The sequence below is a fragment of the Pholcus phalangioides genome, unplaced genomic scaffold, assembly GCF_987345545.1.
Source record: "Pholcus phalangioides strain wild (caught in Gottingen) unplaced genomic scaffold, Ppha-v1.0 ptg000010l_1, whole genome shotgun sequence".
Taxonomy (NCBI): Eukaryota; Metazoa; Arthropoda; class Arachnida; order Araneae; family Pholcidae; genus Pholcus; species Pholcus phalangioides.
Genome location: NW_028301603.1, coordinates 8,027,265 through 8,039,865, shown reverse-complemented (window position 1 = coordinate 8,039,865; position 12,601 = coordinate 8,027,265). Strand labels below are relative to the sequence as shown.

Below are 12,601 nucleotides of genomic sequence, written 5' to 3'. Positions count from 1 at the left end.
AATCTTTTTTCCACAAATAAATGTATATATATATATATATATATAATATAATTTTATTTTTCTTCTGAAGAGAAAGTCACGTAGAGATCAATCACTATCATTACGAAACCACGATCTTGAAGGAAGAAGATCCACATAAATGACGTCAGTAGATGGACAAGTTTTGGTCCATGGTAGGCGGAAATAACTTCCCATCTAGAAAGTTTCTTTCCCTTTAAAAACGATTACCATCAAGATGAAATGTCTGTGGAAGGTGAAAGAGGGGGGGAAATTCCACCGCCGATGACCAGAAGAAAGCGGAATGACCACTGGTAAATCTTCATAATGCATCTGTAGGATCGATACCATGTAAAACCGGTCTAAGAAGGTCATTAACAGTGTCACGAACTTCTCTTATAATATCATCGAGAGACATCGAACCATGATGAGAGCTTCTTTAGTTAATCTCTTGTACTTTAGGCTGTAAATATGATTTTTTTTTCATTCAAGCCTGTTGGCGATGATGCAATTTGGGGAAAAACCAGAGCTTTCCCAAGAGCCTGGTTGTTTTCAATCTTGAAAGGGACTGCAAGTTGCGCACATTGACACGCAAGCAGATGAATTACGGCCGAGATGTGGCTGCAACGCCTCAATCTCTTTCGAGTCCATTTTTCTCGGAAAGAAAGAGTTTCTTCGCTGGAATTATTCCGAAGGTCTGTTTTTCTCAATATTTTGTGGTTTTTTGGCTGTTACTGAAACAAATGTTCGACTGTGACGTAGGGAATATGAATGGACGGAGTTATTGAAAAACACCAGTGAAACGAGGTTCGTATTTGATGGATGATATCGCCCAACGTTCGAAGTGGAACCTCTAAAACCTGTGAGAATTATTGTATGTTCAAAGTGGATGATTCCGGACTTTTGTAAAGACGAATAAGTGTGTTCGAATTGGATGGACTGTTGGATATTAGCTCTCGTGAAGCCGAATTTTTGAGATAATAACCGTTTGAACGAAGATGAGTTTCACCGACACACTTGGTGACACTTGCAAAGTCTTCTTCGCCGTGTGTTTCGATCCCGTCAAGAGAATCACGCGATTATGCGTCCCGAAGCTGAAGAAGAGCATCAAGGGTGAAATAGTTTTGATTACAGGTTCCGGGCACGGCCTGGGACGGGAACTTGCCCTGCAGATGGCTGAGCTCGGTGCTGTCATGGTTCTGTGGGACATTAATGAGGTGAGTGTAATAAGTGTTTTTCCTCTGGCTGTTGTTTGTGGTTATTTATATGAAGGCCAATCCATGGCTCCCACAAGTGAGGGGCTGACAGGGCTCCAGCCCTGGGGCGCACGCGGGACCCTTTCTCATCTATTTCCTTTTTGGTTGGTCTCTCGTGTCTATCGATAAAAATTTGAACTAATTTTTTTTTCAGTACCAGATAAAATCCCCTTTTTTGAGAATAACTTCCCACCTACCGCATTAAGATAAAGTAATTCCGTCAATTTTTATGAATTTTTAAACAACAGTGGAACTTCGGTTAACGAACAACTTACATAACGAGCAAAAATTTTGAAAGAATTTTTATTTGGTTATATAACAAGCGATGATTCGCATTACGAGCAAAAATTTTGCGCTCTGTTTACTGATTGCCACGTTATCACAACTGAGCCGATGTTTTCCGACTTTCGTCCACACTCGTACTGCGGAATCGTGGGTAATATTCTTCCCCTACAGTCTTCAGTCAGCGTGCCTCACTGGAAAAAGAAAACATCCGTGTACGGGATTGACTGGTTACGATACGAAACTAGATGTCGCATTGTAACCACGCGTATGTGAGCGCTTGGAGTTTTTTGTTTTCTTTTTATAAATTCTGATTGGCCAGGAAGTGACTAGACAAACTGATGGACCTGCATTACCTGCACAGCAAAATATTATGAGAAAGGGGTACCTTTTCTGAGGAAGAGAAAAATGCCTCACTTCAAATAAGATGGGAGATATGTGTAAAATGCGGGAATACTGTAGAACAGAACCAGTCAAATAATAGCAGTGTGCGGGAAATGAATCTGTCCAAAAAAATGCAAAGTCCCCATTTTTGAGAAATCCTAAAAATGAGGCAAAAGCAAATGTCATTTGATACGTTCTTTTTCAAAGTCGGACAAAGAGAATACGTTTGCAAAAAACAAGTGGGTCCCTAAGTCGTCCAAAACACATTGTCATCCTCCCTCTCGTCGTTTAAAGTAAGTTAATTTGTAGACATTACCGTATTGCATGTTTATTTATGGCGTTATTATATCATATATATATTTCATTGTATTATTTATTATATTATTATTGTGTTGTACTGTATTATTGAATGAAGCCATTTTTATTAGTCACTGTTATGTGAATGAATAATCGTGGAACGAATTAAGCTCGTTAACCGAAGTTCCACTGTACTTCTGAATTTATGGAGCCATTCTACTTATGAATTACGTACAGTGTATCAATAGTATTACAGTATTTCTTAAATTTCTCTGCTGATGCCCATATTTTCTTCTCGTGGTGGTATTATAAATCCCCCCCCCCTCATCCCGGTGTCAGACGTTTTCTGCTTATTGAATTGAATTCAGTGAAACTTAATTTACAATGAAAATTTCTTTTTATGAATAAGATTGATCTTTAGATCCCTGGGTCAGACGCTGGTCTACTACTAGGGGGAATATAGAAAAAATCTGTCTTTACTGTAAACTGTAGTATGATGCAACGCGAACCTACACGATCAATTACTCCTTTCGACACATCACCCTGGATCCGCACCTTCCCTGAGCTAGAATTCACAGGGTGAGCTTTCTTCTTCTGGGGGGGGGGGCGACTCTATCTATGCAGGCCCGTCTCAACATCGTGGATCCCTGTGCAAAGTGCACTTAGCTGGAAAAGTAACATTTTACATATTTAACCACGTACTCGCTAAGATCATAGCACCAGATTTCATCACGTAGATGTATGGGCATGAGGCCGTGACATCTTTTACCGCACGGCCCGGGGGCTTCGAGTGCGGAAGGGCTTCGTGATGATGAGATGTGGTTAAAATATTCCAGATCAAGCACCTACATCTGTAGTCAGGCATGTCCAGGCAGTAAAGTGCCTCAGAAAAACCACTTCGCCCCAGAAAAATTGCCTGTAGCGACCCCCCCCCCCCCTCCAGGAAATCCCAGAACCACGAGGAAAGGGGGTCATATTTGCCAGGGTGGAAACCACTGAACTATTTCACATTGCATTTTCCAGTGAAAACTTATTGCCGCTGTGGTGGCCGAATGGTCATAATGACGGACTCGCATCCCGGGTGCGAACCCCACCGTCGCTACAGACATGGTCGGCTGAAGTTGGTTTTCTGGGGTTTCAAGCTTCAAGGTGCAAATGTCCCCGATCAGATCTCCCCGTTAAAATGCCTCGCCACAGAGAGAAGCAGCCCTACAACGCTGCAGATGTTCAATCATTTCACTTCACTCACAATTCGAAGTATTCATCATATACACACTCAGACTGTTAGGTGTAGTCCACAGATCACGAGAAGAGTTACGCGAACGCCCCTCTCTGGTGAGGATTCATTTCGGCGCGGGGAAAGGATAAAAATTATCCCGGGTTGCCACACAGTAAAAGCTGTCTCGGCGCAAATCTCTGTTATGAGGGTATTCTTCACGCTTCAGTGAACTCAGCGTCAGTCTTCACGCTTGAGTGAGCTGCGCTTTTTGAGTTGGCGTTTGTTAAAAGATGTACTCGGAAAATTGTTGGCATAAATTTTGGAAGTAAATTAATTTTTTTAATTTAACAAATTTGAATTTTTATCAAATTTAATATTTTGAACTAAAATGTTTGATACCGAAAAAAATTCGATCATTTAGTAATGAAGGGAGTATAAGATTACTTTAAATTAATAATTTAATACAAAAGAAGAGTATTATTAATCTAATAATAATAATTTATTACTACTTTAGTGCTGTAGTGGTGGGTTGGTAAGATACAGAGTTAGAGATGGGAAGAGTTCAGGGTACACGGGTTCAAGTCCACCCACCTCCAAATAATTACACTTTTTGAAATGTATGTGCAAGCAAAGCACCAGGACCAGATGATATCTATCCCAGGGTTCTCAGGGAAGGTGCTAATGAATTGTTGGGGCCAGTCGCACAGATATACAGGAGTAGTGTTGCTGAGGGTATCGTCCCGAGAGATTGGAAACTGGCTAACGTTGTTCCGATATTTAAGAAGGGTAGTAGAGAAGTGGTGTCTAATTATCGTCCAGTGAGTTTGACGAGCTCCCTCTCGAAAATTTTGGAAATTATCATCAAAAGGCAGTTTGTGAAGTGGATAGACGAGAATAATGTATTGTCGGATAATCAGCATGGGTTCAGGAAGGGGAAGTCATGTGTAACTAACCTCCTTTGCTTCTATGATCACGTGGCTAAGGCTTTCGGTAAGAGCAAAAATGTCGACGTTGTTCACCTTGATTTCCAGAAGGCATTCGATCGGGTCCAACATGGCAAACTCTTGAAGCGTTTACACGAGATTGGAATAGGGGGCAACTTGCTGAATTGGATAGAATCGTGGTTAAGAGATAGGTCGCAACGAGTTATGGTGAACGGGGAATTCTCTGGTTGGACAGACGTCACAAGTGGAGTTCCTCAGGGAAGTGTCCTTGGCCCCATACTTTTTTCACTTTTTATCGATAAACTCGATCAGGGTATCGATGGAATTACTAGCAAATTCGCAGATGATGTGAAGCTAATGGGGGTAATCGGGAATGAAAGCGATAGGGAGTTGCTCCAGACCAACTTAAACAAGATTGCAGCATGGGCAAATGAATGGAGCATGACGTTTAGCGTAGATAAGTGCATGGTCGCTCATTTTGGTTCGAACAACCCACGGTTCTCTTACGAGTTGAATGGTGTCACTATCCCGGATGCAACTAGAGTCACCGATTTGGGAATTCTCATTGACGAGCGACTTAAGTTTTCTGAACATTGTTCAGCGGTTGTCAAAAAATCGAATAGAATGCTTGGTCTCATTTTCAAAAAGGTCTCTTCGCGTTCTCCTAAAGTCATTCTTCCGCTTTTTCGAGGCTTAGTTCGTCCTGGACTGGAGTATGCTGTAAGGTTTTGGAGACCATACCTACAGAGGGACATAGACTTGGTTGAAGGGGTGCAGAGAAGAGCTACGCGTGTCCTTATTGGCACACAGGGCTTGAGTTATGAAGAAAGACTTCATTTTTTGAATATGTTTACATTGGATGAACGCAGGTGTCGAGGAGATATGATCGAAGTGTTCAAAATTTTCAATGGGATGGATAGGATGGACCATGAACTTTTAGTACACCGCCAATCGACTGCTTTTACAAGGGGACACCAGTATCGATTGGTGAGGGACAATGCAAGGTTATGGTGTCGCAGGGAATTTTTCTCCAATAGGGTTGTTAATAAATGGAATAGCTTACCCCCGGAGGTAGTAAATTGTAACACAATTGACACGTTTAAAAAGAAATACGATAAACATGTTGGGGTAAGTCGAGAAGCTATCCATTCTTAGAATAAGACAACCATAAGTATTCTTTATGGGCATTGTATAATATTTTATCATGTGTATATATTGTTTGTAATTTGTGTTAATTGCATTTTTAATTGGGTTGCTGTATTTTTGAAACATAGGACAACCATATTTTTATGGGCATCTTTTTATCAGCCACCTCGCTGGGCATTTTGCCTGTTGTGGCGTTGTATTTGTATTTGTATTTGTATTTGTACTGTAAATTATATGGCATTTTCTCCAGTTTAATTTCTATACCGCAGCAAGAGAATGCCACTTGCTAGCAATTAGCCATTCTTCTTTTGTTTACCTTCTCTTGTAGCTATATCATCGTCTTCTTTCCTTTTTTACTTTCTCCACAGAAGCTGCTCATATGGGCTTTTTAAATAGGTGACAAATGCAGTAGTGACAAATAAAAAGATTGAGCATGCCTGCTTGTCAAGTTTGCAGTTACGTCTATAGCCACCTTAAGGGCATGTCCCCACAAGGGCAGGGCTGACAGAGATCCAGCCATGGAGCCCTGGATGATTCTAATCATTCTTTACAACTATAAATTCATTTTAGAGTGACCCGTCGAAGATTCCAATCTGAGAGCCCGGCTGCAAGATGTGATGGCCATGCTTAAAGGCATCGGAAGAATGGTCCTCTCATGCTGCAGCAGGTATCTCTCACCGGCCGTCCATTCTGAATTTACAGTGTGGAAAAAAAAAAGAAAATTATAAGAATTCTCCTATAGGCTGGATTTTGTCAGCCCATCCTTCGTCTTCAGCTCGTCTGCCACTACGAAGGTTACCATCAAGGTCCATTGGTTCGAATCCGGGCATAGAACATTCGAAGCCCTCTTTACCTACCGAGCCTAGGGTGGCCACCGATGGATGGAGCCTTCATTTCCCACCCAACTCCACTGGTTGGAAATTACCGTATGGCGATATATGACCGGAGTTGGTGTGCGGTGTAGTAGCCCATCCTTCTGGGGGGCCCATGGTCGAAAATGTTTTGTACGAGCAGTGTTCGGCTTCAGCTTGATGCGTGGAACTGACTATTTAAAAAAGGCTGGAGTTTTCGATCCCTTCTGCGGAATAAAAAATATATTTTTTGTATTAAAATAATGTGCCGTAAGTGCTCGAGCAGCAGGGCCGTCTTAAGAGAATCACGGGCTTTACCGGACTAAGTGATTTTTCTGAGGCCCCTACCACGTAAATTCTGGAAAATTTCAACCAGATCTTATTTTTGTGAATCTAATGCGACAATGCCTTAAGACGGCACTGTCGAACAGCCGGTGTTTACGCAACAAAAACACTGCGATGACTGCGTTATCGAGAGCACTGCCGTGGCGCTTTTAGCGAAATCTCTAGGCGGCCAAAATAGCGCTAAAGACGCCAAACGAGAAAGCGCCGTAGCTATTGCGCTATTCTCGATGGGCAGTTGCTTTACCTAAAAGTCAAAGCCGCTTGAAAGTTAATGCAGCTTTGCCTAAAAGTAAATAATAGAATCGTCCGACGTGACGTAACGTGACGTAGCCAGTGTTCTTCTCGTGATCAGTTGACTATACATACACTCACACTTCCGGCACAACTCAATCGGTAGAAAATTGCTCATGGCGGTAGACCAGGGTTGTACTCGGTGTGAAGAAAAGTAAGAAGTTAAAATTTATTAAGATACTGCAATTTTTAAAAGTTGGTAGTTGTGTTCCACTACGGCAGGGGTCTTCAACTTTTCTCAAGTCGCGAGCACTGCCTATACCTATCATCAAACGAAGAGCACCAGTTACGGCAACTTTGACAGACTTATGCCTGAAAAATCTGAATTATTGTAATCCCTGAATGCCATTTTTACAGGGTGTTTAATTAAAGCGTTGATCAAGTGCTAAGCGTTGATCACGAAATCTAACATGAGCGTTGAGCACTCTTGGTGCTCGCGAGCAACAGGTTGAAGATGGCTGCAATATACGGAAAGGAACTGTGTGCTTCCCACGTCATTATCATCCAATTTCAAATTTTCGAAAATCTAGTTACCTTACATACACGCCATTTTCTGTATAACAGGTGTTCGAAAGTTAGGTAAATATCAAATTACGCAAACACTGCAATGCCAAATTCATTTCACAAGATTTGATTTGTGCCGTCATCTACTAGTTACAATTTGTGCTTCAACTTTTCACAACAGCTCACACATACATAGAAACATATTCATTCATTTTTTATACTTATCAATGCACAAACTCGGTTTATTTTAATTTTTTTTTTTAATTGTATGTATAAAAAAATTGATGTTATCAATTCACGTTGCAAAAAAAAGTAAAAAATCACAAATGCGCTCAGAAATTAATTATTGCTGTTTTTTGTACGTCTTGCCGGTTAAGAAATTATCTCGTCTGGACTCTGCGTCAGCCCAGATGACTGAAACCTCGGGTATCAACTCGTGGGTCGCATGAAGCGTAACAAGATCCAAAAATATTGCTTGTTTTTTTACATTAAAAGTGAAAGTTAAGACATTTCGGGGGAATGACCGAAACAAAGCAGATCAAGTTTGACGAGTTATCTCGGTATTGCCACTGTAAGGGTTAAGAAATGGATGATAAATGTTGCAGCAAATGTGTGTCTTAAATGTGTGCAAGCATATCATCATATATTCCGTACCAAGAGTAATTGTGGTCGGGAAAAATAACAGTAATATAAGATAATTTTTGCATGATCAGTTGGAAGTAATATCCTCAAATTTGCAGTGTTTTTCAATAGCCATCAATGAAATTTCGGGTGTCTAAGACGTGGGCGGCTCATATGACCGCTTCTTCATCCTACAGAATAAAATACGTGAATGTTATTATCATCTGCACATCAGCTGCGCTTCATTTGTCACATCAGTTGTCTCGTCGATTCGTAACGTATAGTATGGGCTTTTACTTAACTCTTCCGATCAATTGAGAGTCTACATTATCTGCCATATCATTGATTCTGCGACTGACAGTGTCATAAGAAAGAGGAATCAAGTCAATATCTTTCATATATTTGTTGCCCAAAGATTGTTTTCACGACATCTTTTACAGCCGGAAGAAGTACATTTCCACCGATTGCATGAGTTTTACCTGTTTTGACTATGCTCAAACTTGAAAGGTAAGACTAGGCTGACCATATTCTTTTGAAAGAAATACGGGAAGTTGGGATGTCGAATACGGGAAAATACGGGCCATCGCCAATTATCGCCGAAAATGATGCCAAAAGCAAGCAAAGTTGTCAAATACTTCTAAAATAACGGAAGGTCGCCAATGGTGGGAAATGAAGCACAACTGCAAATTGCAGTGGATTAAAATAAATTCTACGAAATAAAACGTTCACCATGTTTAATATGTGAGATCAATATCCTTATTTATATTTGTAATGATAAAATATAACTTATGAGTTAAAAAAAATGATTTCAACCTCTGACTTTAATAAAGAATAAAAATTCAAGTAGGATTTGTTTAAAAAACGGGAAAAACCGGGACATTTTTGCAAAAAAAGTCGGGACGGCCATGAAAACAGAAAAAACCGGGAATGTCCCGGGAAATACGGGACATATGGTCACCCTAGGTAGAACGCAGGTAGAACGCTTCCAAGGCTTTGCTGTTCGTCAAACCCATGGCTGAGACGACATTTTTCCCCCGTGATTGAATATCCCTAAGCGTTGCTGACAAAAATTCAACTGTTTTGTTTTTCAAATTACAATGCCTAGTTTCTAGGTGTCGTCGGAGTTTCGTAGGTTTCATGCTCTCGTTGGACAACACTTCATAACACACAACACAGAGTGGTTTCTGTTCACTCTCGTCACCACACCAAGTGTAAAATTAACTAATGACAGATTTTTTTTCAACTGCTGTACCTCAACAGTTCTAAAAATATACTGAACATTGAATGAAAGAAGAAAGACAATCTGAAGGTTCTCAGGGGTCCAAATGTACGAATAATGCTACACTGGAATCACTGTGGTCCAACCAATCCCATGTGTTTATTTTTTTTTCAGGGTAATAGAAAGAAGAAATGTATTTTTCGCATTTGGTGAGGCCAGGGCCGGGCTTAGACAGGTGCGAAATGAGCGGCCGAACCGGGCCGCAAAAGGGGATAAAAATGTTTTGATTACATTTCGACTTCAACTTCTTAACAAAAAGCAATAGCTTAAAATTCAGTTCAAGATAGAGAACCTCTAAGGTTAAGGTCCTGGGTAGATAACACTGGTAAACAAAATTTCACTTTTTTCGTGTTTCTTTGATCAAATAGGGTCATTCTTATAGTATTTTCCCCACTGATTCCGAATCTGCTTTCAGAATTTGTGTGTCAGGCATAGTGTTTGAGTAACACGCGTTTAAAATTTTGAGAAACGTATATTTTTCGCATTCGCTTACAACTTAAAATAGCTTAAATTCTAATATTAATGGCAGTTCAAAAGGTATTTTTACATGATTTTTCTTCAGTATTTTGCAGCAGGAATATTTCTCTTTAATGTCCAACACAGTAATCGGCCAGCATGTTTGGGCTGCACTTGCCTTGATAATGCGATTACATGATGGATATGTTCTAGTGGAATCGCTCACCGTGCTCATCGCTGACATCACCTAGGTTTTCTGGGGAAAAATCCAAATGTGAATGAAGAAAATGTATCTTCAGCGACATATTGCAACCAAGAGCTTTATAGTTCTGAAATAATTCCTCCAAAAGGTCCTTATATTTGTCCGTCTTGTTATTTCCAAGAAAGTTCTGGACTACTTTCTTGAATGACTCTCATGCTGGTGTTTCTTGCTCATTTAGGGTGGCATCGAACTCAGCAACGTTCATTAATTCTCGAATTCGAGGGCCAACGAATATGCCTTCCTTGATTTTAGCGTCACTGACCCGTGGAAATTTGTTTCGTGGAAAGCTAAAACCGCTGCCGTTTCAGTTCATTCCTTTAACAAAATGTTTCATCAATCCCAGTTTAATGTGTAGGCTAGAGGGGGCAGGTAGACTTTCTGAGGATCCACCAGGGGCTGACTGACGACATTTTTGGTTCCCGGAACGAGCTGTCTTCTTGGTGTCCATTGTTTTTTTTACATAATAGTTTTGTCTATCTCTGCTGTCCCACAAGCACAAGAAACAGCAAAATTTGGTGTATTCTAGTTGAAGACCGAGTACAAGGGCAATGACTTTCAAATCTCCGCAAAAGTGCCAGACATGTCTTTCATACTGAACCATCCGTAATAATGTTTTCATATGTCTCCTTCATGTGGGCCCCGTAATCGATGCGAATGGAGGGGTTTTCGTTACCATTGTGCAAAAGTACTACTTTCAAGCGGGTTTTAGAGGAATCTATGAATAACCTCCACTCTAGGGGATTATACTAATGCCCCAATGCAACGTACAGAGCATCGACATCATTGCAATAGACTGAGTCATCTTCCTTCAAAAAAGGTGCTGAAATTGCTTTGGTCGAGGAGCAAAGCTTGGACAGTTTGGTCAGGAATTCCCTAGAAAGGGGCTCGTAATTCCCTTGTCCCCCATGGCTAGCACATGATCAGAGGTATCTCAAAAGAATCTTGATGTACTATTCCATAATATTTAATCAGATGAGGCAAGTTTTAATATTCATAATACCCATTATTAGGCTAAAAATGTTGATCTCCTAAGTATAGAGTATTAAGGCTGGTTAGGCTAACCCGCAACAATGGAAAATGCAATTGCGGAAAACTGGTGCCTGATGGACGATTTCTGACGACAGATTCAGAATCAGCATCGATAATACGTAAATCGATAATCGAAAAATACGTAAGAAACAGTACTCAGCGTCCAAGAAACAAAAACCTTGTTTACCAGTGTAATCGGTTTTCTAGCCCAGAGAGTCCTAAACCTTCGAGTGCCTGGGGGCGCACTCGCAATTTTTTTGATTGAGAAGTGGACACTTTTGCCCATATATTTATTGCCAAATGACATTTTTTTATCACTACGAGGTAGTTTTACGGTGGCGGGCACTAGAGTACTCATGGACGCCCTAAGAGTACTGGAAAACCCCCGTTCAGGGGGGGGGGGGGTGCGCAAAATACTTAATCCCGCGCCTGGGTGAGGCTATGCTGATATGAACATAAGCATATTTGCGTGTAACCGCTAAAAGTAGCCATTGTCTTTTCTCTCTCCTGTTTTTGTGTTGTTTTTTACCGAATATTTCGAATTAGTGTGATTGCAAATTCCTTTTTTTTACATTTAGCTTACGGACATGACTCGATGAAGAAAAAAAATTTTGTTGGATGAGCTGAAACCATGTGCACATCCTATTTCTTGTACCGCCCAAAATGTTTTTAAGATGCCAGGGATATTTCCAAATTTATCGTTAAATCGAGAAAATTGTTTACATTCTCATTGAAAAATCTTATTACAATTAGTGCGTTTCCGAAATCCGACCTCGCACCGCTAGTTACATCTATCTTCGCGGACCACAGGTTGAGAAACTCTACTGTACACCAAAATACGGTACTATCTTTTTAAAGGCTGTACGTAAACACAGATAAGAGTTTTTTTTTTATCTTGGTGTGCGCCTCAACACTGGCGAGAAATGGAAACCCCGACAGAAAGTGAGAAGCGCAAGCTTATACGGTGAAAATTGAATTTTCAAAATTTCCTTAATTGCAGTTTATTAGCTCGGTGTTTGGCCCCCCAACGTCCCTCGATGACTTCAATGAATACTTTCCTTCATTTGTTACAAATTAAAATAGGCACGGGGAGGGAAACATTTCAAATTAAATGAGGGAACAAAATGTAGTTTCATTTTACGCCTAAAACGAAAGCCCCTATTTATAAGATCACAATCAAAATGTAAAGCGATTCAAGTTTGTCGCACGGATTGAGATCGCGACAAAATGACTCTGCGGCAAATTTCTTCCACGACGAACGACGAGCGCCAGTGATTCCCAACGTGGGCGTTAACGACCCCTTGGGGGCGATCGAAAGTTCCAGGAGGGCGGTAGAAGCTACGGGTATAACGTAGGATCCTATGGGTTACATTGCGTTGGGGGCCGATGGGACAAAAAAGGTTGGGAAACTTTGGCCTAGACCCTGCATAGTTGATAC

At 40.8% G+C, this 12,601-nt stretch overlaps 1 protein-coding gene across 1 annotated transcript in view; it reads left to right on the top strand.

The window, feature by feature from the left end:
• Window positions 1-210: 210 nt before the first annotated feature.
• Window positions 211-12,601, top strand: part of LOC149080833 (short-chain dehydrogenase/reductase family 16C member 6-like) — a 29,845-nt gene continuing 17,454 nt past the window's right edge. Inside the window, exon 1 of the mRNA XM_089237502.1 lies at window positions 211-1,214. Within this exon, the coding sequence (XP_089093628.1) occupies window positions 996-1,214 (219 nt within the window). The 5' untranslated portion in view covers window positions 211-995. The remainder of the gene's footprint in view (window positions 1,215-12,601) is intronic.